This window comes from Pinus tabuliformis, chromosome X (genome assembly GCF_031772625.1).
Source record: "Pinus tabuliformis cultivar Carrire ecotype Pingquan chromosome X, CPIR1, whole genome shotgun sequence".
Lineage (NCBI taxonomy): Eukaryota > Viridiplantae > Streptophyta > Pinopsida > Pinales > Pinaceae > Pinus > Pinus tabuliformis.
In genome coordinates this window covers 505,798,121-505,810,461 of record NC_142308.1, presented here as the reverse complement: position 1 = coordinate 505,810,461, position 12,341 = coordinate 505,798,121, and the positions used below count along the sequence as shown (strand labels likewise).

General features: G+C 40.7%; 1 protein-coding gene across 2 annotated transcripts in view; it reads left to right on the top strand.

The window, feature by feature from the left end:
• ARPC3 (actin-related protein C3) overlaps window positions 1-11,798 on the top strand; it is a 142,716-nt gene extending 130,918 nt beyond the window's left edge. For both annotated transcript variants that reach the window (XM_089447493.1, XM_089447494.1), the window contains exons 3-5: window positions 10,284-10,392; window positions 10,586-10,855; window positions 11,283-11,798. In XM_089447493.1, coding sequence (XP_089303619.1) covers window positions 10,284-10,392; window positions 10,586-10,855; window positions 11,283-11,425 — 522 coding nt within the window. In that variant the 3' untranslated portion in view covers window positions 11,426-11,798. The remainder of the gene's footprint in view (window positions 1-10,283; window positions 10,393-10,585; window positions 10,856-11,282) is intronic.
• Window positions 11,799-12,341: the final 543 nt, after the last annotated feature.

Sequence of the window (12,341 nt, the reverse complement as noted above, 5' to 3'; positions counted from 1 at the left end):
TGACTACTTGTTCATGATAGTTGGTAGGTTCAACAAGATGCACATTCTCATGCCTTGTAAAAAGACCATGAAAGGGAAAGAAGCAACAAATTTGTTCTTTGAACAGGTTTGGGTGCATTGTGGGATACTAAGGAACACCATTTCAGATAGGGACACCCGATTTCTCAGTGCATTTTGGACTACATTGTGGGAGCAAATGGACACCAAGTTGAAGAGATCTACAACATTCCATCTATAGATTGGGATAGATAGACGTAGTCAACAAGACTTTGGTATAGCTTTTGAGGGGTTAGAATCAGAATCATCTGAAGACTTGGGATGAAAACTTGATCAATATATAACACTCTTATAACATAGCAATCCATATTTCTAATTGTAAGCCCCCTTTCGAAACTTGCTTTGGATATTTTCCACCTTCACCTTTGGATATTGTATATGGACATCAAGGAGTGAGGGAGGATCTCATAGGGGATACTTTGAGAGTGGAAAAGTTTGCTGAGATGATTAGGCAGATCTATTTGCAAGTATAGGAGATGTTGAAGAAGTTTTAGGAAAAATACAAGGCTAGGCATGATAAACATAGAATAGAAAAGTCAGAGTGAGAGATAGAGTATGGCTACAATTAAACAAGGAAAGACTTTAGGGTCTTGATAAGAAAATCAAGGCTCTATGGTATGGCCCTTTCAAGATATTGGAAGAGGTGGGAGATAATGCCTATTGACTCAGTCTACCCCCATACATGTGCATTTACTTAGTAGTGAATGTGGAAAATTTCAAACTCTATGAGCCTTCCATGTTGGATTAAGAAGAGGGGCATGTCCTATCTTCCATAGAGGACTTCGTACTAGATGCTCAGGCATATTGGTAGAGGACAATTTTGCAGAAGATGTTTAGAACTACAAGATAGGGGCAACATGACCTTTTCCAGATTGGGTAAAGGACAACTTCCAGGGAAGCAAAATTGGTATGCAAGGAGAAGGTAGAGGAAAAATTTCCTCGCTTCATTCAATAAAGCTTTTAGGGACCAAAAGCCTCCCAAAATGGGCAGTTATGATTCATATTCATTATATTATTTGTCATCTATCTCAATGCTTCAAAATGGAAAAATTGGAGGAATTCGCTTGTAGGGTCATTTTTACCAGTAGGTCCCATTTTTTAGAATTGGGATATGTAAACTTCCAAAACCATTATGAGGCCTTAAATGACAACTTTTTGTGGTCCCAAACTCCCTATGGACCAAGATTCCATATTCTACACATCGATACCTTTCCAAATGCGCAAGAATCATCTTAGTTGGAGCTCATATGAGAAAGTTATGCCTCCCACAAGTTGACCTACCTAGTTGACCACCATGGTACAAGTTGATGCCCTACCAGCCTCCTTACACATGTGGAGCTAGCTGTTGAAATTTGGTACCGGAGGACAGGTGGTTCTCTTAGGCTTTGATCTTTGGCCTAGGGAAAAGTGTCCAAAAGAATTTAATTTTTCTCCTAAAGTAACTTTATAATTTTTATAAAGTTAAATCTAATTTAAAAGTGACTTTAAGTGATAAAGTTACTAAGTCTAATTTTAAAGTGACTTTTATAAAGTCAATGAAAAATTAGAAAGGAAAAGTGGCTTTGGAAATAAATGACTAAGTGGGTCTTTATTAAAGTGGGGTGAATTAAAAAATAAAAAGTGAGATTTAAATGAGCATTTAATCTCAGCCTTAGATCTCAATCTATTTCAGCCATTGGATTTAGGGATCACCCAAAAGTCACTTGGATCACCCAAAAGTCACTTGGGGTTAGATTAAAGGAGGAAAATGAGGAAAATGTCATTCATTCTTTCATGAGCAGATTGGGAGAAGGAGAGCAAGAGAGCAAGAGAGATTTCTGAGTAGGGAGGAGAAGGAGACAGCAACTTGGCACACATTCCAAGGCAACAGTTGAGCAGATTTGTACAGCTAATTCAGCACACAGTGAAAGACAGATTTTGGCACGATTTTCGAGCAGTGGTTTGCACAAAAATCGAGTAGCAGTTTGCTGATTTTTCTGCACGCAAAACGAGGGCCGTACAACACATTTATTGCAGTCCGTACAACGCATTTAATGCTGGCCGTACAGTAGCATTTTACGCTGAAAGTGGGCACGAAAATCAAGGAGGCCGTACAACATTTATTGCTGTCCTGTTTGCTATAATTTCCAGTTTGCTGCGAGGCATGGGAAAAGAGATAAGTTGTAAATTTGCTTGCTGATTTTTTTGCTGAATATTTCTCACTGTGAAAAAGGCATTTTCAGAAATAAAGAAGAGCTCTTGAACTGGTTTTCCCCAAGAGTTGTAGGGGGTTTTTCCAGGGTCAAGTTGACCAAAAATCTCAGTGTTTAAATGTGTTTTAATGGCTGTTTATTACTGCTGATTTTTATTTCTGCAATTTCCAGCATTCTGTAAAATTTCCAGAATTTGTGTTTTCAGCAATATTTATTTTTTCAGCTTGTTAAATGTATGGTTATGGGAAATGGCATTTAACTACATGGGAGAAATAAGGTGAAACTGAAAACCGGGGTGTGAAAACAGAACTTTCTACATGGTATCAGAGCTTGAGGGCTGAAGGGCAGTTTGGGACAACAAAAGGAAAAATTACCGCTGCTGATTTTTCACTCAGAAAATTACAGCAAGCTGATTTTTTCATAAACAACAGTTTTATCTTTACTACAACAGTGCTATTTTTCAGTTTTAGGACAGCAGGATGTCATTGGGATTGAGGGTGGAGGATAGGTTGGATGGGCATACAAATTACAACATTTGGAAGGAGAGAATGCAGAGTATCTTTGAGGAGGCAGAAGTTTGGGATATCATGGTGCATACCACACAGAACCCTGTTGTTGTGCCTACTGATGCTACTCAGTTGGCTAAGTATAATAAAAAGAACAACAAGGGTAAGAGCCTGATTCTAGACGGAATCAAAGACCATTGCATTCCTCATGTGAGAGGAAAGAGCAATGCCCATGAGATGTGGACAGCATTGTCCAATCTCTACCAGAGTACCAATGAGAACCGGAAGATGGTCCTGAAGGAGAAGCTGAAGAACATTAAGATGGGTAATGATAGTGCAGCTGGATATCTCACAAAGATTACTAATGTGAGAGATGAGTTGGCAACGATTGGAGAGGTCATTCCACCCACTGAGTTGGTGCGGATTGCAGTGAATGGCCTCCCCCGTTCATGGTTGAACTTTGCTGATGGGGTTTGTGCACGTGAGACCCTTCCCACATGGGAGAGGTTTTGGGATGATTGCATTCAGACAGAGATCAGGAAAGGTCAGCTTGGGGCAGCCAAGCCAGTTGAGCAGGATGAGGATGTAGCACTGGTGGCAGGGGCCAAGAAAGGCAAAGGGAAGAAGCAGGCTTCCACAAGCAGTGGTGGGGGCAAAGGCAAAGGTAAACAGGGGAACACACAGAAGGACTATTCCAAGGTGAAGTGTTGGAATTGTCAAAAGATGGGACACTATGCAGTTGTGTGTCCGGAGAAGAAGAAGAAGAAGGGGAAGAACCAGGATGTGGCAGCTTCAGTAGAGATTGAGGACTTTGCAGGGCGTTTTGACCGGGAGTTTGCGTTCACTACGTGTGAGTCCTCTAGTGTAGGATCACCTGCCACACAGGTTCAGAGGGAGCATGCTTTTCCCTCGATTAGTGGAGCATCTTCAGGTATCTGGTATGTGGACAGTGGGGCTTCACGTCACATGACAGGAGTTCGTGAGTACTTCTCAGAGCTTTCAGAGAGTGGCACTGATATTGAGGTAGTACTCGGTGATGACAGAGTTGTTAGAGCAGTCGGGGTGGGGACGCTGACATTTCAAAGGGAGTCCAAACCTCCCTTGAAAGTGTCAGATGTTCTTTATGTGCTAGGGATGAGGAAGAACCTCATATCCGTCTCAGCTTTGGAGGACAGAGGATATGAGGTATTGTTTAGGGGAGGACATGTGTTGATGTATCCCAGGGGCACTCCAGCTGATTCAACTAGAGTGATAGGTGTACGCCATGCAAAGGTGTACAAGTTTGCATTTCAGCCCCTTTTGGCATTGAGCAGTAGTACCGACAGCAGAGCTAGCAGTTCTGAGCTGTGTGAGATTTGGCACCGCAGGATGGGACATATGTATCATGGAGCCTTGAGGACATTGCGGGAGATCACTACAGGTGTGCCAGATTTCAGTACTGATCACTTTGATACTTGCAGAGGTTGTGCGATGGGCAAGTTTGCCAAATCCCCTTTTCCCAGCAGTGACAACAGAGCGACTGGGATACTTGATTTGATTTATTCCGATGTGAGCGGTCGGATGTCTCATGTTTCCTTGAGTGGATATCAGTATTATGTTTTATTCATTTTTGATCACTCCAGGAGGACCTGGATTTATTTTTTGAAGACCAAGAGTGAGGTCTTCAAGCGGTTTCAGGAGTTCAGAGCTCTTGTGGAGACACAGACAGGTCGAAAGATCAAGTCCCTGAGGTCGGACAATGGAGGAGAGTACACCCTTGGAGAGTTTGTTGACTATTGTGCGAAGGCAGGCATTAGGAGGGAGTTCACTGTTCCTTACAACCCCCAGCAGAACAGGGTTGCGGAGAGGAAGAACAGATCCATCATAGGGGCTGCCAAAGCCATGTTACATGATCAGGGGTTGCCATTGTCCTTGTGGGCAGAGGCCTGCAACACAGCTGTTTACTTGCAGAACAGGAGTCCGCATCGTGCCTTGGGGCACATGATTCCGGAGGAGGCTTTCTCTGGAAGAAGCCTGATATTGGTCATCTTTATATCTTTGGATGCATTACATACTCCTATATACCCAAGGAGAAGAGGACCAAACTAGAGCCCACCGCAGAGAAGGGTATCTTTGTGGGCTACAGTGAGACCTCAAAGGCCTTTCGGATTTACATTCCTGCACAGAGGAGAGTTGTTGTCAGACGGGATGTGAAGTTCGAGGAGGACAGGGCCTTTAGGAGGTCACGGGAGTTAGAGTATCTGGATCAGCCAGACCCTCGGCAACAGTTGAGTCAATCGCAGGGATCCAGTGGGCAGGGATCAGGAGGATCCGGAGGTACATCTATGAGGATGTCAGGTCCGTCAGTGAGCAGTGGCTCGCCGAGCCAGAGGGGTGGTGCTCCGGGCAGCATGCAGAGCAGTTCACAGAGCAGTTCACTAGGGAGTCCACTGATGGACAGTTCACACGGTACCTCAGCTTCTACAGGTTCAGGTGCAGGCAGGAGGACAGTAGACAGACAGTCAGGAGTTCAGGCTTCTGATGGTGATGAGGAGGAGGAGTTTCATTCTCCTATGGGAGAAGCATGCTCAGGGAAGAGAAAGCCCAAGTGGCTTCAGGACACCTTGAGAGATGCCACATCTGTTGCTGAGCCGAAGAGGCCGGTCAGAGAGTGTAGACCACCTGAGAGGTTTTGTAGCTATATGGCGATGGTTACCAGCATCCTTGACTCTGAGCCTTCTAGCTATGAGGAGGCAGCTAGCCAGCAGGTCTGGAGAGAGGCCATGCAGGAGGAGTATTCTTCTATCATGAAGAATGATGTTTGGGAGGTGGTGCCGAGGCCTGAGGGCAAATCCGTGGTTACTTCCAGATGGCTTTACAAGGTAAAGCATGCTGCAGATGGCAGCATTGAGAAATTCAAGGCAAGGTTTATGGCTAGAGGGTTCTCCCAGGTAGAGGGAGTTGATTATGAGGAGACCTTCGCTCCCGTGGCTCGATATACTTCGATCCGCTCCATTATATTGATAGCAGCAGAGATGGGTTGGAAGATCCACCAGATGGATGTGAAGACCGCATTTCTCAATGGCTTCATACAGGAGGAGGTGTACATTGAGCAACCACGGGGCTTTGAGGTGCATGGGAAGGAGTCCCATGTGTGCAGACTGAAAAAGGCCCTTTATGGCCTGAAGCAAGCTCCCAGAGCTTGGTACTCCAGGATAGATACATACTTGCAGGGGATGGGTTTCACAAAGAGTGAGGCAGATCCGAACCTTTACTTTATTGTGATTGGTGAGGAGCCTCTCATTCTGGTGCTGTATGTGGATGACTTGGTCATTATAGGTGCAGAGAGACTCATAGAGCACTGCAAGAGAGATCTTGCGATGGAGTTTGAGATGAAGGACATTGGCTTGATGCATTACTTTTTGGGCTTGGAGGTGTGGCAGGAGGAGGGGCATTTCTTCCTGGGGCAGGGGAAGTATATTGTGGACATCCTTAGCAGATTCCACATGGAGGATTGTAGACCCATGTCGACACCGATGATCACCAACTGGAAGAAGCTTCATGCTTCGGATTCCAAGTTGGTGGATCCCACATTGTACAGGTAGCTGATTGGTTCCTTGGTGTATTTGGTCAACACTAGACCAGATATCTGTTTTGCAATCAACACGATGAGTCAGTTTATGTGTGAGCCTAGGAAGGTTCACTGGGTGGCTGCAAAACACATTTTGCGATACTTGCAGGGGACAGTGGATTATGGTCTGGACTACAGGCAGGGAGATGGAGTGAGATTGGCAGGATACACTGATTCTGATTGGGCAGGTTGTGCTTCTGATAGGAAGAGCACTTCAGGGTGCTATTTTGGGTTGGGTTCAGCAGTAGTGTCATGGTTCAGCCGGAAGCAGCAGTCAGTAGCACTGAGTTCAGCGGAAGCAGAATATATGGCAGCCAGTCTAGCTAGTTGTGAGGCTATCTGGCTTCGCAAGATGTTGCTTGGCTTATTTGGTCAGCCGTTGAGACTTTCAGTGATTTACTGTGATAATCAGAGTTGCATTAAACTCACGGAGAATCCAGTATTTCATGATAGGTCAAAGCATATCAGGATCAAATATCATTTCATCAGAGACTATGTTCAGAAGGGAGCTGTGAAGCTTGAGTATATTTCCACTGATGAACAGGTTGCAGATATTCTTACCAAAGCCTTACCACGGGGCAAGCATGTCTACTTCAGAGACAAGATGGGTGTGGTGAGGAACACCTTCCTCGGTAAGAGGGAGTGTTGAAATTTGGTACCGGAGGACAGGTGGTTTCCTTAGGCTTTGATCTTTGGCCTAGGGAAAAGTGTCCAAAAGAATTTAATTTTTCTCCTAAAGTAACTTTATAATTTTTATAAAGTTAAATCTAATTTAAAAGTGACTTTAAATGATAAAGTTACTAAGTCTAATTTTAAAGTGACTTTTATAAAGTCAATGAAAAATTAGAAATGAAAAGTGACTTTGGAAATAAATGACTAAGTGGGTCTTTATTAAAGTGGGGTGAATTAAAAAATAAAAAGTGAGATTTAAATGAGCATTTAATCTCAGCGTTAAGATCTCAATCTATTTCAGCCATTGGATTTAGGGATCACCCAAAAGTCACTTGGATCACCCAAAAGTCACTCGGGGTTAGATTAAAGGAGGAAAAGGTCATTCATTCTTTCATGAGCAGATTGGGAGAAGGAGAGCAAGAGAGATTTCTGAGCAGGGAGGAGAAGGAGACAGCAGCTTGGCACACATTCCAAGGCAACAGTTGAGCAGATTTGTACAGCTGATTCAGCACACAACGAAAGGCAGATTTTGGCACGATTTTTGAGGAGTGGTTTGCACAAAAATCGAGCAGCAGTTTGCTGATTTTTCTGCACGCAAAACGAGGGCTGTACAATGCATTTATTGCAGTCCGTACAACACATTTAATGCTGGCAGTACAACAACATTTAATGTTGAAAGTGGGCACGAAAATCGAGGAGGCCGTACAGCATTTATTGCTGTCCTATTTGCTGTAATTTCCAGTTTGCTGTGAGGCATGGGAAAAGAGATAAGTTGTAAATTTGCTTGCTGATTTTTTTGCTGAATATTTCTCACTGTGAAAAAAACATTTTCAGAAATAAAGAAGAGCTCTCGAACTGGTTTTCCCCAAGAGTTGTAGGGGGTTTTTCCAGGGTCAAGTTGACCAAAAATCTCAGTGTTTAAATGTGTTTTAATGGCTGTTTATTACTACTGATTTTTATTTCTGCAATTTCCAGCGTTCTGTAAAATTTCCAGAATTTGTGTTTTCAGCAATATTTATTTTTTCAGCGTGTTAAATGTATGGTTATGGGAAAGGGCATTTAACTACATGGGAGAAATAAGGTGAAACTGAAAACTGGGGTGGGAAAACAGAAATTTCTACACTAGCCATGCGTGGGGTTTCAAAAAAATTCCATAAGGTTCAAAACTGTAACTTTAAATGAGAGTTAAGGGAGTCAAACTTTACACTGGGCCACTCGGAGGAGTAGGGGTTCCATTCTTTGCTATTGTATTTTGTTCCATAGTTGAGCAAAGTAGCTGGGAATGGCAGATTAGAGAGCATAATAGAGGGAGTTAATGTTCTATAGCAGTTGTATAGGCCACAACTCTTAGATAACTTCGTAGAGAGTACCTCGTCCTTTGTACTTGCGCATTTTCCATAGCAGAGAAAAATAGAGTAGAGCAACCTCACCTTCTAGATGGGTTTTCCCCCATAAGTGTTTCCCAAGACAAGTCTTTGTGTCTATTGTGGGTGGAGTGTGCATTTCTTTCTGTTGTCTATTTTTCGCATTTCAGCTATTTCAATTAATTGAGCAGAAAATCAACTCACTAAAGAATCTGGAATATAAGAAAAAATTAATAGTAAAGATTTTGGTGATTTTATCAGAACTGTTGTGACAAACTGTTCTAGTATAATATCCACGACAGTTTACAGATCACAGTCCTTGTAATGTTTTTATAGCCTAAGAATTGTGTTGGCAATTTAGAAAGTGGGTTTGGTCAACTGAAAATGCTTTAAGTTTTACCTGTTGCTGTCAAAACATTAGTTCCTATAATTTGAGCTTTTATACCTTTGTTGTGTTTCTCCCTTAACACGTTTTTCATATATTGTAGACCATTTTTGCTCATCATGCATTGTGAGATGTTCTTTCTCACGAGCTTTTCTGGCCTTCCTCTTTCTTTTGTCTTTCTCAAATATTTTCTTGCTTTATAGCATGTTCTCCTTCTCTGTTGTTTTACTTTGTAAGAGCTACTCTATGGCCTCCCGTTGCATACACTATTCATATACCCTTTTTGAGTTGCATTGGCCTTCTTAAGCGAACGAAGGACAAATATATAAGGAGGGACTGTTTTTTAATATCCCACATAATGGATTTTTGGGGAAATTCACTGGGCAGTTCCCCTCATTCCAAGGATGGTACCCAGGGTAAACCAATTTCTGTAGATATTTGAAGCTTTGTCAATAATATACTTGTTAAGAGCTCAACATTTCATTGTGGGAATTGAACCTGGGGAGGGAGGATAATGGTCCTCTCAACTGTCCGGGCTAAACTGAATTGACAGTTTTTTTGTTTTTGTTTTAAATATATTGAAAATAAATAAATTGTCACAAAAACTATGCCACTGAGTGGCTACATAAAATTAGAAAGACTATTACTGAACTTCAGTCGCAAAAAGAATGCTGTCTCCCTAAATAGTAAAAAATACATTGACCAGCTGTTTAAAATCATGTTACATGCTTTGCTTTAAATTATCTGTATATCTAATATAGGTGTTTTAAGTTGTTTCCTTTCATTGTTAGTCTTAATGCTGTCATGATCCAGTATTTACCTGTATGTACCTCAGTTATTTTAGAGGAATCTTTGCAAGGACTTTGAGCTTTGAGGTACTTCTGTAAGTGGTTCTGTCACTAGGGATTCTTTATTACTTATTTCTTTTATTTCATGTAATGGGAATATAAACGTGCATTTTATCCACACTTGATTAAATGGGACCATAATGATTCTAAAATTGAAGACTCTTAAAGTGCTTTTGTGATGTTGCGAAAATCATGATCAAGATAAAATTTGGCAAGGGTTTGAAAAAGGAAAAAATCGTAAAAATCGGGAAGAAATCGGTAAAAACCGGCAAAACATCAGCAAATTAAAAAAATACAAAATATTTCAATTTTTTTAGTATCTAAAGCATCCACGATTTTTTTGATGATTTTTATGATTTTATTGCGATTTTTTCACGTTTCTTTTTGGTGATTTTTACGATTTTATCTCGATTTTTTCATTTTGGAAAAAAGCGTGGATAACATTGGTCAATTAAATTGCTACACGGAAAAAAATTGGATTTTTGCAACACCTTTTAGGAATAGCGGAGTATTGCAGTTATCTCTCATTTTGTGAAATTTCCCTTCCAAATAAGGATTTCATTCTGGTAGTTCTTTGCAAATAAAACAAGTGTCTCATATAAAGGTGTTAGTTTGGTAAATGAAATTAATTATTGGTTTGTGAATTCAGGTTTACCACTCATCTTTTGTAAATGAAGAAGGAATCATTCAAGCTTGTGGATGCCCTTTGCTTCCCTTGAAAAGCCACATCAGGGGTCCTGCACCAATTTCTGATCCAGGTTCTCAAATGTTTTCTCCTTTATAAATAATGCTGCACAATTTCAGCAGATTGAAGTTCCTATGCATTCTAATTAGAAAAAAAAAATATGAGAGTTGTGAAAAATGGGAAAAAGGAACTAGGCTGTTAATTATATGAGGTTTTCTGTAAGTGAAGGTTACCAATCTGCGTTTCTTTTTTTATCTCTGAAACAGGTAAAACTGATATTATTGATGAGGCCATCACATTCTTCCGTGCCAATGTCTTCTTCAGGAAATTTGAGGTCAAAAGTCCAGCAGATAAGCTTCTCATCTATTTGACACTGTTTATCAACATGGCTTTGAAACGGCTAGAGGGTTGCAGAACTTTGGCTGAGGGCACCAAAGCTATCATCAACTTAGGTCTCGAGAAAGTGCCAATCCCTGGGGAACCTGGCTTCCCTTTTGGAGGACTGTTTGCTTTGCCTCAGTCTCAGCAGGAAGCTGGTATGTACCTTTAGATTGTGTTATGGCTTTTATTTGAATTTTGTCTTTAAGAACGTCTTCAGAAGTTTCATAGTATGTGTATATTAACGGTTTGATGTTGTCAACCAAATACTTATCAGGGGAGGGGGTGAGGGCAATCTAGAAAAGGGTAGGGGAGAAGGGGACTGGGTAGTTTTGGTGGGAAAAATTGCTAACTTCTAAGACATCTATTGTAAATTAGAAATAGTGAAGGGTTGTAAATTAGGGAGAGTATTATCAACGGAATTTGACTTTTTTGTTGAAACAGTAGCACATCTTATAACTAACTTATATATTTGTTGAGATTTTATGATAATATCTTTGTCATACTTGAGAAATTTAAGGTGACAAGTTCTGTTGAAGGCTGTACATGGACATATTAACAAAGGTGTTACTTATTAATATGCAGAGTTATTTCGTAATTATCTTAAACAACTCAAAGAAGAGACTAGCGGCAGATTACTGAATTGTGCATATCGACCTAATGGGACCCCTAACAAATGGTGGCTTGCTTTTGCCAAGAGAAAGTTCATGAATATTGTAGTTCCATAAAGGGCTGTGTCGAGAATTTGAAGGAAAGCCAAAGTGCGAATTGATTGAAATTCAGTGACATCAACTGCTGGAGACTTTATAGCTGCTGGTCTCTAAAATCATTCAAATACCTGCACAACCTCTGTTGAAACTTGGGCTAAGTGTTTCGGTTGTGTAGGGAAGACCACGGAAGTCGTATTTCAGAGCATTGAAAACTTTACCTTGCATCTATTTCTATATGGTTTCCCTTGTTTTGCCCAGGAAAACAAATACGAGGAATGCTCAAAGCTTCCTCTATAATTTCATTTTGAAGGTTCAGTTGGGGCCTGGAATAGCAAGATATTGTATTACTCTCTAATCTATTATAGTTTCAAAGAGGAAATTTTTCTTTTAATCTGGATGATTGCTTTCACATTTTTTAAAATCGGTTCTAAACTTCTATCCGGTTATTGAATTTTTTATGTGCTGACAAAAATTGTTATGGTAAGAAGCTTATAAATATGTCTTCATGATTTAAAACCATTTCTTTGATTGGTTGTAGCTGTGAAGGTTTAATGGGCAGTTGTTTGTTGTAGTTTCTTGTTAGGCATATTGACAAGGTGGTCGTATCTAATTGTCAGACATGTTTATAGTTTGTCTTAACTCTATTTGCTATTTTGACACATCCTGTCCGTATATTCTGTACTTAACAATACTTTACAAACCATTGATATGGCTTAGCTTCGGGATGGATTTTAAATATTTTATTGAACCGTACCTTCTACTCATTTGACCATAAGTTACGAGCGTTCTCCTGTGTGTATAAAGAGGAAAACACGAGCAATATAATTAATGTCAGCAGTCATTGAAATTCACACAACATTAATGATTGATATAAATCTCTCAAGTTAGAGCTCCGATTAAATATTTTTCTGACCAAACAAGAATTTGCTCAACA